This window comes from Coregonus clupeaformis, chromosome 9 (assembly GCF_020615455.1).
Source record: "Coregonus clupeaformis isolate EN_2021a chromosome 9, ASM2061545v1, whole genome shotgun sequence".
NCBI lineage: Eukaryota > Metazoa > Chordata > Actinopteri > Salmoniformes > Salmonidae > Coregonus > Coregonus clupeaformis.
The window spans coordinates 21050167-21069623 of record NC_059200.1 but is presented as its reverse complement, the minus strand read 5'-3'; the positions used below and the strand labels follow the sequence as shown (position 1 = coordinate 21069623).

General features: G+C 41.9%; 2 protein-coding genes across 4 annotated transcripts in view; both read right to left on the bottom strand.

Annotated features, from left to right (window-relative positions):
* Positions 1–4617: 4617 nt before the first annotated feature.
* LOC121573453 (notch-regulated ankyrin repeat-containing protein A-like) lies at positions 4618–6796 on the bottom strand. Its single transcript, XM_041885456.2, has one exon. It carries the CDS (start codon positions 6280–6282, stop codon positions 5944–5946), a length of 339 nt encoding a protein of 112 aa, XP_041741390.1. The 5' UTR covers positions 6283–6796; the 3' UTR covers positions 4618–5943.
* Positions 6797–18189: 11393 nt separating this feature from the next.
* LOC121573450 (exonuclease mut-7 homolog) overlaps positions 18190–19457 on the bottom strand; it is a 58836-nt gene continuing 57568 nt past the window's right edge. For all 3 annotated transcript variants that reach the window (XM_041885453.2, XM_041885452.2, XM_041885454.2), the window contains exon 21: positions 18190–19353. In XM_041885453.2, coding sequence (XP_041741387.1) covers positions 18965–19353 — 389 coding nt within the window. In that variant the 3' untranslated portion in view covers positions 18190–18964. The remainder of the gene's footprint in view (positions 19354–19457) is intronic.

Sequence of the window (19457 nt, the reverse complement as noted above, 5' to 3'; positions counted from 1 at the left end):
CTGGGAGAGAGGGGAGAGGGGATCCGGATGGCCTGGGAGAGAGGGGAGAGGGGATCCGGATGGCCTGGGAGAGGGGAGAGGGGATCCGGGCAGGCCTGGGAGAGGGGGGAGAGGGGATCCGGATGGCCTGGGAGAGAGGGGAGAGGGGATCCGGGCAGGCCTGGGAGAGAGGGGAGAGGGGATCCGGATGGCCTGGGAGAGAGGATCCGGGCTGGCCTGGGAGAGAGGATCCGGGCTGGCCTGGGAGAGGGGGAGAGGGGATCCGGATGGCCTGGGAGAGAGGGGAGAGGGGATCCGGGCAGGCCTGGGAGAGAGGGGAGAGGGGATCCGGATGGCCTGGGAGAGAGGACCCGGGTTGGCCTGGGAGAGGGGAGAGGGGATCCGGGCTGGCCTGGGAGAGGGGGAGAGAAAGGCGGAGAGGGGGTCTGTGCCCCTCACTATTCTTCTCTATGGGTAACGGGGGCTGGGACTGCCTGGGCTGGGGGGTGGGACTGCCTGGGCTGGGGGGTGGGACTGCCTGGGCTGGGGGGTGGGACTGCCTGGGCTGGGGGGTGGGACTGCCTGGGCTGGGGGGTGGGACTGCCTGGGCTGGGGGGTGGGACTGCCTGGGCTGGGGGTTGGGACTGCCTGGGCTGGGGGGTGGGATAGGGAAAAATAAACATAAGCATAGACACAACAGAGAGTTTAATGATTTTTTTACTGGCTTGTACACAAACGTACAAAAATATTACAGCACTCATTTCCTCAACACACATCATCATGATCACAGTGTTACAAATGTTCAAAAAGAAAATACAGAACAAAAACAAGAAAACCCAAAATCAAACAACACGATGGAACATCCGCATCACTCATGAAACGCAGACATTTGTTTTTGTTTCGCTCGAAAAAAAGCAAAACGAAAACAGAACTTGGTCCCCCCCCACAAAAATATGTCAGCACTTTATCTCATACATTTACACCTATCCAGTCATCCACTCTCGGGCCATAAATGTTATGACACTGTTGAGTAGAACAACCATACGCTGTGCAATTTTTTTTTGTAACAATGATCTTACCATCAAATGTAGGAGGAGGGCAGCACTTCAGAAAAGAAAGTGCTCCAAGATATTTTCAGCATATATATATATATATATATATATATATCACATACATATATATACATACATACATACATATATATATATATATATATACACACTACCGGTCTAAAGTTTTAGAACACTTACTCATTCAAGAGTTTTTCTTTATTTTTACTCTTTTTTGTGTTTCTAACTGTAAGTGGCTCTGGATAAGAGTGTCTGCTAAATGACTAAAATGTCAAATGTAGTGAAGACATCAAAACTATGAAATAACACATATGGAATCATGTAGTAACCAAAGAAGTGTTAAACAAATCAAAATATATTTTCAAATTCAAATATCCACCATTTGCCTTGATGACAGCTTTGCACACTCTTGCCATTCTCTCAACCAGCTTCACCTGGAATGCTTTTCCAACAGTCTTGAAAGAGTTCCCAGCTTCATGAGGTAGTCACCTAGAATGCATTTCAATTAACAGGTGTGCCTTCTTAAAAGTTAATTGGTGGAATTTCTTTCCTTCTTAATAAGTTTGAGCCAATCAGCTGTGTTATGACAAGGTGGGGGTGTATACAGAAAATAGCCCTATTTGGTAAAAGACCAAGTCCATATTATGGCAAGAATAGCACAAATAAGCAAAGAGAAATGACAGTCCATCATTACTTTAAGACATGAGGGTTAGTCAATCTGGAACATTTCAAGAACTTTGAAAGTTTCTTCAAGTGCAGTCGCAAAAACCATCAAGCGCTATGATGAAACTGGCTCACATGAGGACCGCCACAGGAATGGAAGACCCAGAGTTACTTCTGCTGCAGAGGATACGTTCATTAGAGTTACCAGCCTCAGAAATTGCAGCCCAAATAAATGCTTCACAGAGTTCAAGTAGCAGACACATCTCAACATCAACTGTTCAGAGGAGACTGTGTGAATCAGGCCTTCATGGTCGAATTGCTGCAAAGAAACCACTACTAAAGGACACCAATAATAAGAAGAGACTTGCTTGGGCCAAGAAACATGAGCAATGGACATTAGACCGGTGGAAATGTGTCCTTTGGTCTGGAGTCCAAATCTGAGATTTTTGGTTCCAACCGCCGTGTCTTTGTGAGACGCGGTGTGGGTTAACGGATCATCTCTGCATGTGTATTTCCCACCGTAAAGCATGGAGGAGGAGATGTTATGGTGTGGGGGTGTTTTGCTGGTGACACTGTCTGTGATTAATTTAGAATTCAAGGCACACTTAACCAGCTTGGCTACCACAGCATTCTGCAGCGATACACCATCCCATCTGGTTTGGGCTTAGTGGGACTATCATTTGTTTTTCAACAGGACAATGACCCAACACACCTCCAGGCTGTGTAAGGGATATTTGACCAAGAAGGAGAGTGATGGAGTGCTGCATCAAATGACCTGGCCTCCACAATCCCCCAACCTCAACCCAATTGAGATGGTTTGGGATGAGTCGGACGGCAGAGTGAAGGAAAAGCAGCCAACAAGTGCTCAGCATATGTGGGAACTCTTTCAAGACTGTTGGAAAAGCATTCCAGGTGAAGCTGGTTGAGAGAATGCCAAGAGTGTGCAAAGCTGTCATCAAGGCAAAGGGTGGCTATTTGAAGAATCTGAAATATAAAATATATTTTGATTTGTTTAACACTTTTTTGGTTACTACATGATTCCATATGTGTTATTTCAAAGGTTTTGATGTCTTCACTATTATTCTACAATGTAGAAAATAGTAAAAATAAAGAAAAACCCTTAAATGAGTAGGTGTTCTAAAACTTTTGACCGGTAGTGTATATATACCCGATCACAAAGATACAAACAATCTTTGCAAAAACACAACGTTTCACAAAGTTAACACACAAAACATTACAACCTGGAGTTGTTTTTATACAATAGTATTTTGTTGTGTTCCTTTTTTTCTATTCAGAAAAAAATAAAAATTTGACTTGATAAAAAGCCAACTTAAATCAACAACAGTCATCAGTGCAATTAAAATATATATCTAAAAAAATATCAAGTTTAAGACAAGCAATGCATATTTTTTTGTTCTGCTAATACCAATCTATTCCTTGATGTTTCTTTCTATCGCTATAGTTTGCTTTTCATGGAAGGACAGCCCTTAACCCCTGGTGTCTCTCTACTCACTGTAGGCAGGGAAGACCCCCAGGTAGCAACTTAAGACCACACACAGGAGAAGAAGAGCAGGCCACACAGGAGGAGAAGAGCAGGCCACACACAGGAGGAGAAGAGCAGGCCACACAGGAGGAGAAGAGCAGGCCACACACAGGAGGAGAAGAGCAGGCCACACACAGGAGAAGAGCAGGCCACACACAGGAGGAGAAGAGCAGGCCATACACAGGAGGAGAAGAGCAGGCCACACACAGAAGGAGGAGAGCAGGCCACACACAGAAGGAGAAGAGCAGGCCACACACAGGAGGAGAAGAGCAGGCCACACACAGGAGGAGAAGAGCAGGCCACACACAGAAGGAGGAGAGCAGGCCACACACAGGCCAAGGAAGGGGAACACAGCTCAGCTCACTCAGGACACAACAGTCAGATGCATGCAGCACACACAGACTCACACAGACATATATACACACACATTCATACGTGCACGCATGTGCACTTTCTCTCACACACAAGCACACACCTGCACACACTGGGCTTTTAATTGAATGACTCTGATGCTATCAGATTTGTATCTTACACTTACTGTTGGCCATTGAGTAAAATAAAAAAATGAACAAAAATAAAAAGTAACATACAAGCAGCATTGAAACAAACATTAGGGTGCCATGACTTTAAAAATGCAGCAGGCAGTTTTTTTTAAACTTTTTTTTTTAATATCCTGCAATAGTCATGTAGATGTTAGTCATCATAATATAACAGTAATAGTAGGTTTTCACTCCTGCTCAGTAGTAACTATTTCTAAGCCTCAGCTCCTGCAGTTACCCTTACAGGCACCAGGGGGCGTAAAAGGCTCTGCATTTTGTGCAATCAAACTCCCTGCATTTATAAGTCATGCAATAAAATTCAATTTTTGTGACTAATAGAAACTTCAAACAAAACGACTATATAATGCATTCGACTGATGAAAAAAAAAAACATTTGCAATGTGTGTTGGCAATGTGTGTTTGCAACCATACCTTTACAGAAAGGCAAAAAACGCTTTGCTTGTGAGATTAAAGTTTGGTTGTAGTGAGGGAAATAAATTGTCCCAGATGAAGATAAGAAAGAAACGGGCTTAATTAATATTAAATAGACATTATTGGTTTTGCAGAAGAAATACCATAGTTGTCTCCTAGCCTAAAATCACTGGATTGAATAACATTGGCTTGTGGTCTACTGCCAAAATAGCTGTTACTTAAATGTCTGTGTGGGTATGAGCATTATTTTGGCCTATAGACCAAATCAGCTAGATCAGCGGTTTCCAACTAGGAGTACTAGGACCCCTGGGTGTACTTGGCCTATCCACAGGGGGTACTTGAGAAGACTCATGAGACCATAGACCTACTGGTAAAATGCACATGATGGGGTACTACAGGAGTACTCCGGGCAGAGCAAAATTCAGTTGGTGGTACAGTAACCAAAAATGGTTGGGAACCACTGGGCTAAAGGATGTGTGTGACTCCCCATATTGGAGTGTTGTGGAGTGAGCAAGAGTCCAATGGTTTTGAATACTTTACAGTCGAGGTAGTTGGCAAAGAAAACCAAACAACAAGTTCATGAGGGACAAAGAAGAGTCTCTTTAGCACGGTCGAATGTAGGCTTATTGTGACATGATGGGGTCTCCTACAGGACAGTTTATACTATGATACGCATAGAGTCTGAAGCAGCTTTATAAGTCACCCTAAATATTCTTAAATGTAATAGATTTGATTTGAAAAAAATAACCACAGCATATTCTAAATGCATCTTGTCAATGTACCTTCATAAATAGAACCCAGCCTGCATTCACAGTGATGACCAGGGTGTTGTTCGTTAAAATACTGAAAGGAGATTATGCGACTTAATGCGACTTTCCTGACGTTTTGATACAAAGCGAAAGCAGCGGTTTATATCACATTAACTAACCATTGACACTGCGGTCGCACTGGCCTGAAAAGACATTGATGCATGCCCGCAGCCTGCTTGAAGAAGGCAAAGCCCATTTAGCTACTTTTTATAAAGAAACAAAGTAAAGCTATTGTGTAAAGTACTTAACAACATTTAAGTCAATAGTTGTTACAATGATTACACATCTGGAAAAGCGAATTGGATATATAGGCCTAATAATGCTGCTCTTTGTAATAGATCAAATCTTTTCATTTAAAACAGAAATATAATAGCCAAATACAGGATGGCCTTCATTTCCCGTGTTCACCTTTTCTTCCCTTTCATATATTCCAGCATGCAACCACAGCAACAAGTGACATCTTTTAGTATATAAAATAATTTTAAAGGGTCCTACAAGTGAACATCGCAGCTACAGGTCGACACCTCCATATGAAGCCCAATAAAGAAGCGTTTCAATGTAACCGCGGCAAAAAAATATATAGAAAGTATATCTCTGCGTAGAACTAGGCTGCTATCAGGTCTCGGGACCCAAACACTGGCTTACTTATTTTATACGTCCCAATCTATTACACATGTTCAAGAAAAAAGCTTTAGTACCAACCCACCAAAATGGCGTTTTTTTTTATGCTGAAGCGGATACAAGAACCATGTGGTGTTTGACTCACGAGTGAGAGAGACCCCCGTTTGGTTTTGATGAAAGGGAAGTTACTGTTTTTTGTAGGCTATAATTTGGCACAACTATAGATCGAAACGCAAATTTACAAGAGCCTGGCTTTCCGTGTGTTTACCTGACAGCAATGTAGCAGATCACCGTGCGCCAGAGGAGTACTTTGCCTTAGTGATGAGGTATAGGACTATGTCTTGGTGTCCTCCAAAAGCGGCAATGTGTAAGGCACTCCACCCTTCCCTGTTCGCCAATCGAATATCGGCTCCGAATTTCACCAGCAGTTTTACAAGTTCGAGATTCCCGTCGATTACTGACTGATGCAACGCCGTCTGTCCTTCGGGCCCGAAGGAGTTGACATTGAATTCGCAGTTTGTCATGTTCTGGAGCAAAGAGTGGAGTTCCTTTGTGTTGCCTTGCTTCACCGCCTCTTGGAATACTATCTGAGGCGCAGAGCAAGTTGATACATCCCCTTGACTCATGGCGAAACCGGGTTATAGGGATAGATCCTGTGATTTTCTATGTGATAATCACTGGTTGAGTCTCTGGTGTGGGAATAGTGCCCAAATACTGGATTACTACCAGTTCTAAGGCACTTTAAAAAAGTTTATACTATAGATAAGATGGTAAAAACACTATATATCCCAAAAAGGACATATACAAAATAACACACTTGGTGTGCAAAAGGTTGTCAATGGTTGCGAAATCCAAATCCCTACAAAGTGTGTTTATAAGAGATCCAAGTGTCGCAAAGTGTAGTCTCCCCCTCTTCTCCGTCGGTTGTACTAGCAGCAACAGGTAGTATAGGCTATATTGCAGAGATGGAGCAGAACGACAGTTGAAACTTTCTTCCGTAGGTATTCTGGATGAACGGCCACGGTATCTCCAAACGAGGTAAATGAATAGCAGTTCAATCTGGGCAGGTCGGTTGTTCTTGTGATTTAACCCTCTTGCCTGCAGGATACTGGAGCCGCCGCAGTTCGTCTGGCAAGGGTGGCTGTGTGAGACAGGTAGGATCCACATAAGTGCAATGAACAAGGCTATATTCCCCAACCGTTACATTACAACGTCCACATCAAAAACACTTTTATGCACACTTTACGCATACGGTTGAGATACAATTACCGATCATTATTATGTTATGATTTAAATAGAAAACATGTGGATACTACTTGCCTGTGACAATTGGACGGGTCCTGGCGATTTATGAAATTCCCCCGCGTGCCCCGTGCTTCGCGTCCTTCGTGCGCTCCCAGTGAGTCTCTGCTCTACAGTGCGCGCAAGGGGGATATTTTACGCGTCCTTTATTTGCATGACAATGGTACTCCATAGAATCAACTCATGTCAAATGGGCGGAAACCGAGCGAGGTAATTGGCTACTGGGTCCGTTTGGGGAGGGTCCGCAAGTGTGAAACCGTAGAGTAAGGCGTGGTCTGGTGGAAACAAATGTCCTATAGAAATAAAACCAAGCGGCATCTATAAAATTGACAATTTTACTCCCTCGCGAGAGAGACGTGACTCAAGGGAGGATGGTGTTGAAGGAGTCATAAACGACATCGTGAAAAAATGCAGAAAAGCAATATAATGTTGTTTAGGAGAGCGGCGGATCCAAGGGGTTAGCTGGAGTATTGCGCATGGAGCCATAATGCATGTTGCAAAAACTCTATTCGAATAATAATATGCCATTTAGCAGACACTTTTATCCAAAGCGACTTACAGTCATGTGTGCATACATTTTTACGTATGGGTGGTCCCGGGGATCGAACCCACTACCCTGGCGTTACAAGCGCCATGCTCTACCAATTGAGCTACTGAAGTCGTATTTCGACGGACAAATAGTGCAACCACACGAGCAGATTTTTAAAAAGTTAAATGCAAAGGAGTGATACTGTACTGTAAAGGGCCTGTTATGTGTCCTCTTTCATGTCATGGTGTTAATTCGGGCTCAGAAGGCGTTAAAAGTTACAAACTAGCAAAGCCGAGGTGTGATTTGCTACTACATGGCAAAAATGATGTCCAACTTCCTCTGAAACACTGAAAAGTAGCAAGGGAATGTCACCATTGGTGTAGAATAAAATACTGCGTGTGCTACTGCCTATGGTAGGCTGGACAATAAAACGAGTCAAAATTCTGAATTCAAAAGGCTGAAAAACGGCTGAAAAACGGCCAAAGAACATTTGCTGAGCTTAAACACTAGCGCGAGGCCATTTCATGTGTCCAGCCTACCTATAGGTAGAGATCTGATACTCTACACATAACATGTGGCCAAATATAGATAAGATATGCTTCTTCCATAGAGTCACGACTCTAAAATAGTAAAAACTAAAACTTTGTTAGGTTTATCAATTTCACATAAACAGATAATGTATACCCTTATCTAACATAAAAGAGGGTGACAAAATACGCATAAGCCTACTTTAGGAAATAAATAAATTGCCTTATTTACTTGTCTGCAGTCTAGCTCTTTTGGCAATAACGATGTATAAATTGGACAGAGAAAAACAAATGGCCACTTAAACTTCTATAAAACAACTGGAGCCCAAGTCTAGTGGTATAGCCACCCTCCATATAATAACTCCACGAGAAGAGACACCTCTATGGCGGTTACGATCCATCTCAATGTCAACTGCGGATATTCCAGTTGTTTTAAAGTGACATGAAGCAATAGAACTTCAAATAACAAAAGCCTGTGCGACTTCCTTTTGCAAGTGAAAAGAGGTGACGTTGCGCATAGAATGGCACGCAGTAGCCTAGTTCAACCACAGCATAGCTACCGTGGGAACCGGACGGCTGCGATTGTACGTTTTGTCGCGCCTTGCTGGCCTCGAAACCACACAAGGTATTTTGAGCCTTTTGCTCCGTTTGGTATAGGCTTCACTAGCCTGGGAGTCCTATCTATAGACCGATGTGTGATACCTTAAGAACCCTGTCTTTTCATGGTTAAACAGTTTCCGTTTGTCCTCAGGTTCCCACACGCTCCACTGTACACTCCATTTACATTTACATCATTTATCAGATGCTCTTATCCAGAGCGACTTATAAATTGGTGCATTCAACTTATGATAGCCAGTGGGACAACCACCTTAAAAAAAAAAAAAATGTATGGGGGTGGGGGAAGAAGGATTACTTTATACTATTCCAGGTATTCCTTAAAGAGGTAGGGTTTCAAGTGTCACTACACTCCGCTGTACATTTGGTGCACGTATGCGATGACTCCTTCAGTTGAGTAATAACATAGGCCTGTACATCTGATACGCAGGACTACTTTATCTCACCACCAGACTCACCACAAAGGTAAATGCACGTAGTAGCTTACAAACAATAAACAACTAGTAACTTTGCTGGCTATGTTAGGAAATCTATGATGTACTCATTAATATGAAAACAATTCAGCTGACAAATTCACATAACGGAAAAGCCACAGTTGAATGGTTTCATCATACACCTATGTGGTGTATTACTCATTCTGCATACGTTTCCATTTATTTGTACCATAGCTGAGAGAAACCCGAGAGAAACCGAGTGCATTTTGATATCACACATCACTAAGTGCAGACCTTTGGTTCTTGTTGAGACACAACGAATATCAAAATGCAGGCAATAATAGTAACCTTGACATACTCCTTTTGGAAAATGTATCATAGACTACTTTGCAGTGTCTGCGCTGTGTAGACCTATTTTATCGTTATTTCATGTCATGGCACCAAATATAGGCATCTTTAGACAATACTAAACCGAAGCACACAGTCATTGAACTCGCCAAACTAGCCAGCAGAGACCCTAAACATCCCAGGAACATCTGTCTGCTAATCAAAAAGCAGTGTCCTGGCCAGTTGGAAAACATTGACACAGAAGCCACGCTGTTTCCCAAACTGCGACATGTGCTCTCCTCTTGCTACTTGTCATGTCTAGGGGAGTAGGCCTATAGTTGAAGTCTGGACAATGTTAAAACGGGATTTTCTAATAGGTATTGTTCCTGTGGATACACTCCAATCCTCTCCACTTAAATTGATAGATTATCTTTTAGCAGCAGCAAGAAAATGTGTAACAAAATGCTGGAAAAATGAACACGCACCCTCAAAACATATGTGGTTAGATCTATGCCGGGAACTTGCTGACATTGAGAGAATTACATCAATCTTGCAACATAGACAGCATAGGTATGAAGGTGTCTGGTCAGAATTCCTGACATATCGTACTGGTCTTATTCTGTAATTTCAGTTTTTTTTTTTTTTTTTCTGGGGGTTTTCTGTGGGTTTATCCAAATTGTATTCTTATTCACTCTTGAAGTATTTGCTCTATACAGCCAAAATGTACCCTTAACATGTGAATGTTATTACGCTCCGTTGTAAAGACAGCAAAGATATGTTGTGTATGTATGGTACATGTTCTTTATGTGCTCTTGAATAAAAATAAAAATAATAAAAAATAATAAAATTAAGGGATTTTCTGTAGATGGAGCAAACGAAAGCAGTCAAACAGTAATTTTGGATACATTTTTTGATTAAATAAGTAAATTAATATTTTCATCAAGATGCAAAAAAACGAGTACTCTAACATTATTTGCTCACAATTTTCTCTAAAATGCTTTGACAGACTTGAACTAACTATTCGTTCTATTTGTAGTCTACATGTTACCAACTGGAGTGGAATCTTTGTCATTTTAACTCACACCATTATTCCAAATGTAGCATTTTACCCTACCCAAGCCCATGCGCAATCTGTACGTAAAGTAGAATCAGGGGTCTCCATAGGATGACCAATAAACAAAAATGTGAGAGGAATGTGACAAATGTGTCGGTGCTTGTAGCGCAACGGGTAATCTCCCATATTTGGAGGCCCTCCGTAATTTCAAGAGGGTGTCGAGTCGTAGAAGTCAAAACAACAACAGTAGCCTAGTAGCCTATCCTACTTTTCAAACTTCTAAACGGACAGCTACTGAATGGTCTATAATAAGCGGTGTGAAATAAATACCAGATCTATCCTATTTCTATTTCTGATAAACAAGACCATTTTTTTCTCATCGACAGAGCGCAGGGATTCTGTCAAGCGAGCTGTGACGTTTCAATAGAGGGAGGGGCTTCGGAAACCAATTCATTACAGCACCACGTGTTTAAGGAGCGTGGGAAAGAGGCGAGCTTTTCTTCCCAGCAAAGAAAGAGCGAGGATCAAATAACATAGTGCAGCAAAAACTGCGAACAGGCAGCTACTATACGCAGCGCGGCCAGACCTAGATAGACCCTGCAACCGGACAGGGACTGCCAGGCGAGGCAGTTTATTTCAGGAGGGCTGGAGAGAGCGCACGCGAAAATAATAGTTGTGCAAAATACTTAAAATACTATTCAGGGTTCATTGAAACATGTCATTTTTATTTATTTTTTAAACACTTCAAAGTTAGAAATAGACTAAATGGAACACAGTACACTTTCAGTCAGTTCGTGGAAACCATGAGAACGCACCATGAACTTCCGTTTTAGATGATAGATTATCCAAACACCAGTCTTCTCTACACTACAACAAAACCCGAATTGACCTACATTCTATTTTTATATAAATCCGTTTTTTTTCTCTCTACAGGAGGCTTCCTCAGCCAGACAGTGATCAAATGTTTCGGTCAAATTGCCAAGCAACAGTTTCGAGTTTTAATGTCACATGCACAAGTACAGTGAAATGCCTTTCTTGCAAACTCAAAACCCAACAATGCAATAATCATTAACAATGTATTACTAGAAAAAAAAAACGATAAATTAAAATAAGAAATATTAAATACACAATAAAGTAAGTAAGCATACTATATACAGGAAATATTTTTACAAAGTCAGTTCCAATACCATATTTACAAACGCAGGGATACTGGAGTGATGGAGGTAGATATGTATAGGGTAAGGGGACTAGGCAACAGGAGATACGATAAACACAGCAGCAGTGGCTTGTGTGTAGAGTGACAGTGTGTGTGTGACTGTGTAGGGCCCTGTGAGTGTGCATAGAGACAGTGCAACAATTGAAATAAAAGGTCAATAAAGATACAAGGTTAATTCAGATAGTCCGTGTAGCTATTTTGTCATATTGCTTGGGGATAGAAGCTGTTCAAGAGCCTGTTGGTGTCAGACTTGATGCCCCGGTACCTCTTGCCGTGTGGCAGCAGAGAAAATAGTCTATGGCTTGGGTGGTTGGAATCTTTCAACGATTTTCAGGGCCTTCTTTTGACACCGCCTGATATAGTGGTCCTGGATGGCAGGGAGCTCGGCCCCAGCGATGTACTGGGCTGTCCACACAACCCACTGTAGCGCCATTCGACCGAGGGCGGTGAATGTTGCCATACCAAGCAGTGATGCAGCCAGTCAACATGCTCTCAATGGTACAGCTGTAGAAATTTCTGCTTTGTCATTATGGGGTATTGTGTGTAGATTGATGAGAAGAAAAAAACAATTGAATCCATTTTAGAATAAGGCTGTAACGTAACAAAATGTGGAAAAAGTCAATGGGGTCTGAATACTTTCCAAATGCACTGTATCTACAACACAAAATCCATGTGTACGTGTGTGTTAGTGCGTATGTTTGTGTTTGTGCCTATGTTTTTGTTTCTTCACAGTCCCCGCTGTTCGATAAGGTGTATTTGTATCTATTTTTAAAAAATCTAATTTTACTGCTTGCATGAGTTACTTGATGTGGAATAGAGTTCCATGTAGTCATGGCTCTATGTAGTACTGTGCACCTCCCATAGTCTGTTCTGGACATTGGGACTGTGAAGCGACCTCTGGTGGCATGTCTTGTGGGGTATGCATGGGTGTCTGAGCTGTGTGCTAGTCGTTTAAACAGACAGCTCGGTGCTTTCAACACGTCAATACATCTCACAAATACAAGTAGTGATGAAGTCAATCTCTCCTCCACTTTGAGCCAGGAGAGATTGACATGCATATTATTAATGTTAGCTCTCTGTGTACATCTAAGGGCCAGCCGTGCTGCCCTGTTCTGAGCCAATTGCAATTTTCCTAAGTCTCTCTTTGTGGCACCTGACCACACGACTGAACAGTAGTCCAGGTGCGACAAAACTAGGGCCTGTAGGACCTGCCTTGTTGATAGTGCTGTTAAGAAGGCAGAGCTGCGCTATATTATGGACAGACTTCTCCCAATCTTAGCTACTGTTGTATCAATATGTTTTGACCATGACAGTTTACAATCCAGGGTTACTCCAAGCAGTTTAGTCACCTCAACTTGCTCAATTTCCACATTATTCATTACAAGATTTAGTTGAGGTTTAGGGTTTGGTGAATGATTTGTCCCAAATACAATGCTTTTAGTTGTAGAAATATTTAGGACTAACTTATTCCTTGCCACCCACTATGAAACTAACTGCAGCTCTCTGTTAAGTGTTGAAGTCATTTCAGTCGCTGAAGTAGCTGACGTGTATAGTGTTGAGTCATCCGCACACATAGACACACTGGCTTTACTCAGAGCCAGTGGCATGTTGTTAGTAAAGATTGAAAAAAGTAAGGGGCCTAGACAGCTTGTTAAAATGTAACGAATAAACTCTATAGACCTATAGACTGTAGCCCGTTTGAAGTGAAGTGGAAATGGATTCTGATTCAGACAAATCCAATGTTGATGCACTGTTATCGCATCTTCACATTCAGGCTTTTTCCAACACCTACAGTGCCTTCAGAAAGTATTCATCCCCCTTGACTTATTCCACATTTTGTGTTACAGCCGGAATTCAAAATTGATTAATATATTTATTTTTCTCACCCATCTACACACAATACCCCGTAATGACGAAGTGAAAACATGTTTTTACAAATGTTTGCAAATTTATTGAAAATGAAGTACAGAAATATCTCATTTACATAAGTATTCACACCCCTGAGTCAATATTTTAGAGTCACCTTTGGCAGCGTTTACAGCTGTGAGTCTTTCTGGGTTAGTCTCTAAGAGCTTTCCACACCTGGATTGTAAAATATTTGCACATTATTCTTTTAAAAATGCTTCAAGCTCTGTCAAATTGGTTGTTGATCATTGCTAGACAGCCATTTTCAAGTCTTGCCATAGATTTTCAAGACGGTTTAAGTCACAACTGTAACTAGGCCACTCAGGAACATTCCATGTCATCTTGGTAAGCAAATCCAGTGTATATTTGGCCTTGTGTTTTAGGTTATTGTCCTGCTGAAAGGTGAATTTGTCTCCCAGTGTCTGTTGGAAAGCAGACTGAACCAGGATTTCCCCTGTTGATTTTGTTTCTTGTAAGATTTTATTTGATCTTTTATAAACAATACCCTCAGACCCCTATCTCCAGCGCCCGCATCACTTTCCGCCAAATGGCTTCAAACTGCACCATTTTGTTTCTCTCCGTCTCCCACACACTTTAAATGTTTAGATAATAAAGCATTTCCATTGCGTTAACAATGGAGGATTGGTTGATTTCCAGTTTTTAAGTATATGTTTTTTTAAGATGATTGACGAGAAAAGTATCGTCCAACCCAGCGGGTATCTCACTGCACCCTCATTTGCCATGTCTTGAAATATGCAGGCAGATGGATTAAAAGTACATTTACATTGTTATACTTCTGGCAGCCAACTTTCTAACTCCGCCCATAACTTTTGGACTTCATAACATCCCCAGAAGGCATGGATTATTTAGTCATTATTAGTTTTACACTTCAGACATGATTCTGCCGTTGTGAGGTAGAATTTGTCAATTTATACTGGATTAAGCGTACATTTTCCGTTAACTGTAATCTCATTGGGAATGTTGGAACATATCTTCCATCTTGTGCCAATATCAGCTCTTTTCCTCTAGGATTTTGCCTGTGTTTAGCCCCTCAGGGGTGCGTGCTTAGTCCCCTACTGTACTCCCTGTTCACCCACGACTGCGTGGCCAAGCACAACTCCAACACCATCATTAAGTTTGCTGACGACACAACAGTGGTAGGCCTGATCACCGACAACGATGAGACAGCCTATAGGGAGGAGGTCAGATCCCTCAACGTGAGCAAGACAAAGGAGCTGATTGTGGACTACAGGAAAAGGAGGGCCGAACATGCCCCCAGCGTCATCCGGGTTAGGGGAGGGTTTCGCCGGCTGGGATGTCCTTGTCCCATCACGCTCTAGCGACTCCTTGTGGCGAGCCGGGTGCATGCATGCTGACTTCGGTCGCCAGCTGCGGCTGCCTTCCGGGTTAAGCGAGCAGTGTGTCAAGAAGCAGTGCGGCTTGGCAGGGTCGTGTTTCGGAGGACGCATGGCTCTCGACCTTCGCCTCTCCCGAGTCTGTACGGGAGTTGCAGCGATGAGACAAGACTGTAACTACCAATTGGATATCACAAAATTGGGGATAAAAATAAAACAATATGAAAGGTGGTACACAATGATGTGTTGTATTGGATTTGCCCCAAACATAACACTTTGTATTCAGGACAAAATGTTCATTTATTTGCCACTTCTTTTGCAGTTTTACTTTAGTGCCTTATTGCAAACAGGACCCATGTTTTGGAATATTTTTATTCTGTACATGTTTCCTCATTTTCACTCCGTCATTTAGGGTAGTATGGTGGAGTAGCTACAATGTCGTTGATCCATCCTCAGTTTTCTCCTATCACAGCCATTAAACTCTGTAAAAGTTTTAAAGTCACCATTGGCCTCATGGTGAAATCCCTTAGCGGTTTCCTTCCTCTCCGGCAACTGAGTTAGGGAGGACCCCTGTATCTTTGTAGTGACTGGGCGTATTGATACACCATCCAAAGTGTAATTAATAACTTCACCATGCTCAAAGGGATATTCAATATCTGCTTTTTAAAAATATATACAGTACCAGTCAAAAGTTTGGACACCTACTAATTCCAAGGTTTTTCTTTATTTTTACTATTTTCTACAATGTAGAATAAAAGTGAAGACATCAAAACTATGAAATAACATATATGGAATCATGTAGTAACCAAAAAAGTGTTAAACAAATCAAAATATATTTTATATTTCAGATTCTTCAAATAGCCACCCTTTGCCTTGATGACAGCTTTGCACACTCTTGGCATTCTCTCAACCAGCTTCACCTGGAATGCTTTTCCAACAGTCTTGAAGTTGTTCCCACATATGCTGAGCACTTGTTGGCTGCTTTTCCTTCACTCTGCCGTCCGACTCATCCCAAACCATTGGGTTGAGGTCGGGGGATTGTGGAGGCCAGGTCATCTGATGCAGCACTCCATCACTCTCCTTCTTGGTCAGATAGCCCTTACACAGCCTGTAGGTGTGTTGGGTCATTGTCCTGTTGAAAAACAAATGATAGTCCCACTAAGCCCAACCAGATGGGATGGCGTATCGCTGTAGAATGCTGTGGTAGCCATGCTGGTAAAGTGTGCCTTGAATTCTAAATAAATTACAGACAGTGTCACCAGCAAAGCACCCCCACACCATAACACCTCCTCCTCCATGCTTAACGGTGGGAAATACACATGCAGAGATAATCCGTTCACCCACACCGCGTCTCACAAAGCCACGGCAGTTTTGGACTACAGACCAAAGGACAAATTTCCACCGGTCTAATGTCCATTGCTTGTGTTTCTTGGCCCAAGCAAGTCTCTTCTTCTTATTGGTGTCCTTTAGTACTAGTTTCTTTGCCGCAATTCGACCATGAAGGCCTGATTCACACAGTCTCCTCGGAACAGTTAATGTTGAGATGTGTCTGTTACCTGAACTCTGTGAAGCATTTATTTGGGCTGCAATTTCTGAGGCTGGTAACTCTAATGAACTTATCCTCTGCAGCAGAGGTAACTCTGGGTCTTCCATTCCTGTGGTGGTCCTCATGAGAGCCAGTTTCATCATAGAGCTTGATTGTTTTTGCGACTGCACTTGAAAACACTTTCAAAGTTCTTGAAATGTTCTGTATTGACTGACCCCCATGTCTTAAAGTAATGATGGACTGTTGTTTCTCTTTGCTTATTTGAGCTGTTTTTGCCATAATATGGACTTGGTCTTATACCAAATAGGGCTATCTTCTGTATACCCCCCCTACCTTGTCACAACACAACTGATTGGCTCAAACGCATTAAGGAAATAAATTCCACAAATGAACTTTTACGAAGGCACACCTGTTAATTGAAATGCATACCAGGTGACTACCTCATGAAACTGGTTGAGAGAATGCCAAGAGTGTTCAAAGCTGTCATCAAGGCAAAAGGTGTCTATTTGAATAATTTCAAATATAAAATATATTTTGATTTGTTTAACACTTTTTTGGTTACTACATGATTCCATATGTGTTATTTCATAGTTTTGATGAATTCACTATTATTCTGCAATGTAAAAACTGGTAAAATGAAGAAAAACCTTTGAATGAGTAGGTGTGTCCAAACTTTTGACTGATCAATAGGTGCCCTTCTTTGCGAGGCATTGGAAAACCTCCCTGGTCTTTGTGGTTGAATCTGTGTTTGAAATCCACTGTTTGACTGAGGGACCTTACAGATAATTGTATGTGTGGGGTACAGAGATGAGGTAGTCATTAAAAAATAATGTTAAACATGATTATTGCACACATAGTGAGTCCATGCAACTTATTAAGCACACCTTTACCCATGAACTTGCCATAACAAAGAGGTTGAATAGTTGACTCAAGACATTTCAGCTTTCACTTTTTTATTAATTTGTAAACATTTCCAAAAACATTATTCTACTTTGACATTATGGGGTATTGTGTGTAGGCCAGTGACAAAACAATCTCAATGTAATCCATTTTAAATTGAGGCTATAACACAACAAAATGTGGAAAAAGTCAAGTGGTGTGAATACTTTCTGAAAGCACTGCAGAGTCAGATAGATATACAGTTGAAGTCGGAAGTTTACATACACTTAGGTTGGAGTCATTAAAACTCATTTTTCAACCACTCCACACATTTCTTGTTAACAAACTATAGTTTTGGCAAGTCGGTTAGGACATCTACTTTGTGCATGACACAAGTAATTTTTCCAACAATTGTTTACACAGATTATTTCACTTATAATTCACTGTACCACAATTCCAGTGGGTCAGACATTTACATACACTAAGTTGACTGTGCCTTTAAACAGCTTGGAAAATTCCAGAGAATGATGTCATGGCTTTAGAAGCTTCTGATAGGCTAATTTATATCATTTGAGTCAATTGGAGGTGTACCTGTGGATGTATTTCAAGGCCTACCTTCAAACTCAGTGCCTCTTTGCTTGACATCATGGGAAAATCAAAGGAAATCAGCCAAGACCTCAGAAAAAAAATTGTAGACCTCCACAAGTCTGGTTCATCCTTGGGAGCAATTTCCAAACGCCTGAAGATACCACGTTCATCTGTACAAACAATAGTACGCAAGTATAAACACCATGGGACCACGCAGCCGTCATACCGCTCAGGAAGGAGACGAGTTCTGTCTCCTAGAGATGAACGTACTTTTGTGCGAAAAGTGCAAATCAATCCCAGAACAACAGCAAAGGACCTTGTGAAGATGCTAAAAGTCAATGAACCCTTCCTGTTGAAATGGAGCAATAAGATAAGCACATAATGACATCCAAAACGTTATACTAATAATTCAAGAAAAGTAAAAAACAAACTAAGATGTTGGCTGTACCACCATCCTAATAAGATAAGAATGAAATAAATAATTGAAAGAAATATGGAACGCCATCAGTGATGACGAGAGTTCCCTTTTTATAAAACAACTTATTTTATAATCAACAATAAAATACAGGATTCAATGCATGAAGGCCACAGAATACAGAATAGTATGAAGCCCCTTGTCACTTATGGAAAAGTAGTTAAAATCAAACCGGCTTTGAGATGAAGAACATATATCTTCATAAAACATATACTACTAAAAAAGATTCCCAGACAGTAGACCGCAGTCATAACCTGATCCATACCCACATAAAAAGACAAACCAGTCTTTCAACTCATAATAACATATGGCTTCAAAACTGAAGGTAATTTGAAGGTAAAATTGAAGTTAATTCCATTGTAATAACATAATAACAGTCTCTGTAGAACGGGACGATGTAAACTAGGAAGATGAAAAGGTAGAGGAAATGGAAAAGCACCAAAATAGGTGTGTGAAGACAGTAATCAGTACAGTAGGCCTAGTTCAGTCAGCGGCCATTTTGATTCCTGCAAGATGGACTGAGAGTTTAGGGGTCAGAAGTTAGGGGTCGGGCCTGTTAGGTTGAAGAACTCGGAGTATCCTCAGTATCCTCAGTTATACACAACACTTCCTGAAACTGTGACAGGACCCTGCTGAAGTGGGAGCCCTCCCAGAAGACCTTGCCACAGCCGGTGCAGATAAAGAAGAAGGGTATCCTGGGTAGCAGGCCGGGGGGCACGGTGTGCAGCTGTAACACCGCTCCCCGAGGGAAGGTGAGGGTGGAGGAGTCCAGGTCTGACAGAGGGGCCCAGCGACAGTGAGGGGAGTACCTGGGGACCCCTGGGGCCAGGAACGGGACCGGGACAGGGGGGGTGGAAAGGGTGGGAAGGGTCAGAGGATCCAACGAGTCGTCCAAGGTCTCACCCTCCGGTGGAACAGGAGCCTGCTGCTGTTGTTGTAGAAACCCTGCAGAGAGGAACAGAAAACTCACTGAATATAAAATATTTGTCCCGCAGGAACTCCATTCATTTACTTTTCTAAATTAAACGTCTCACATTTGAAAGAAAAGG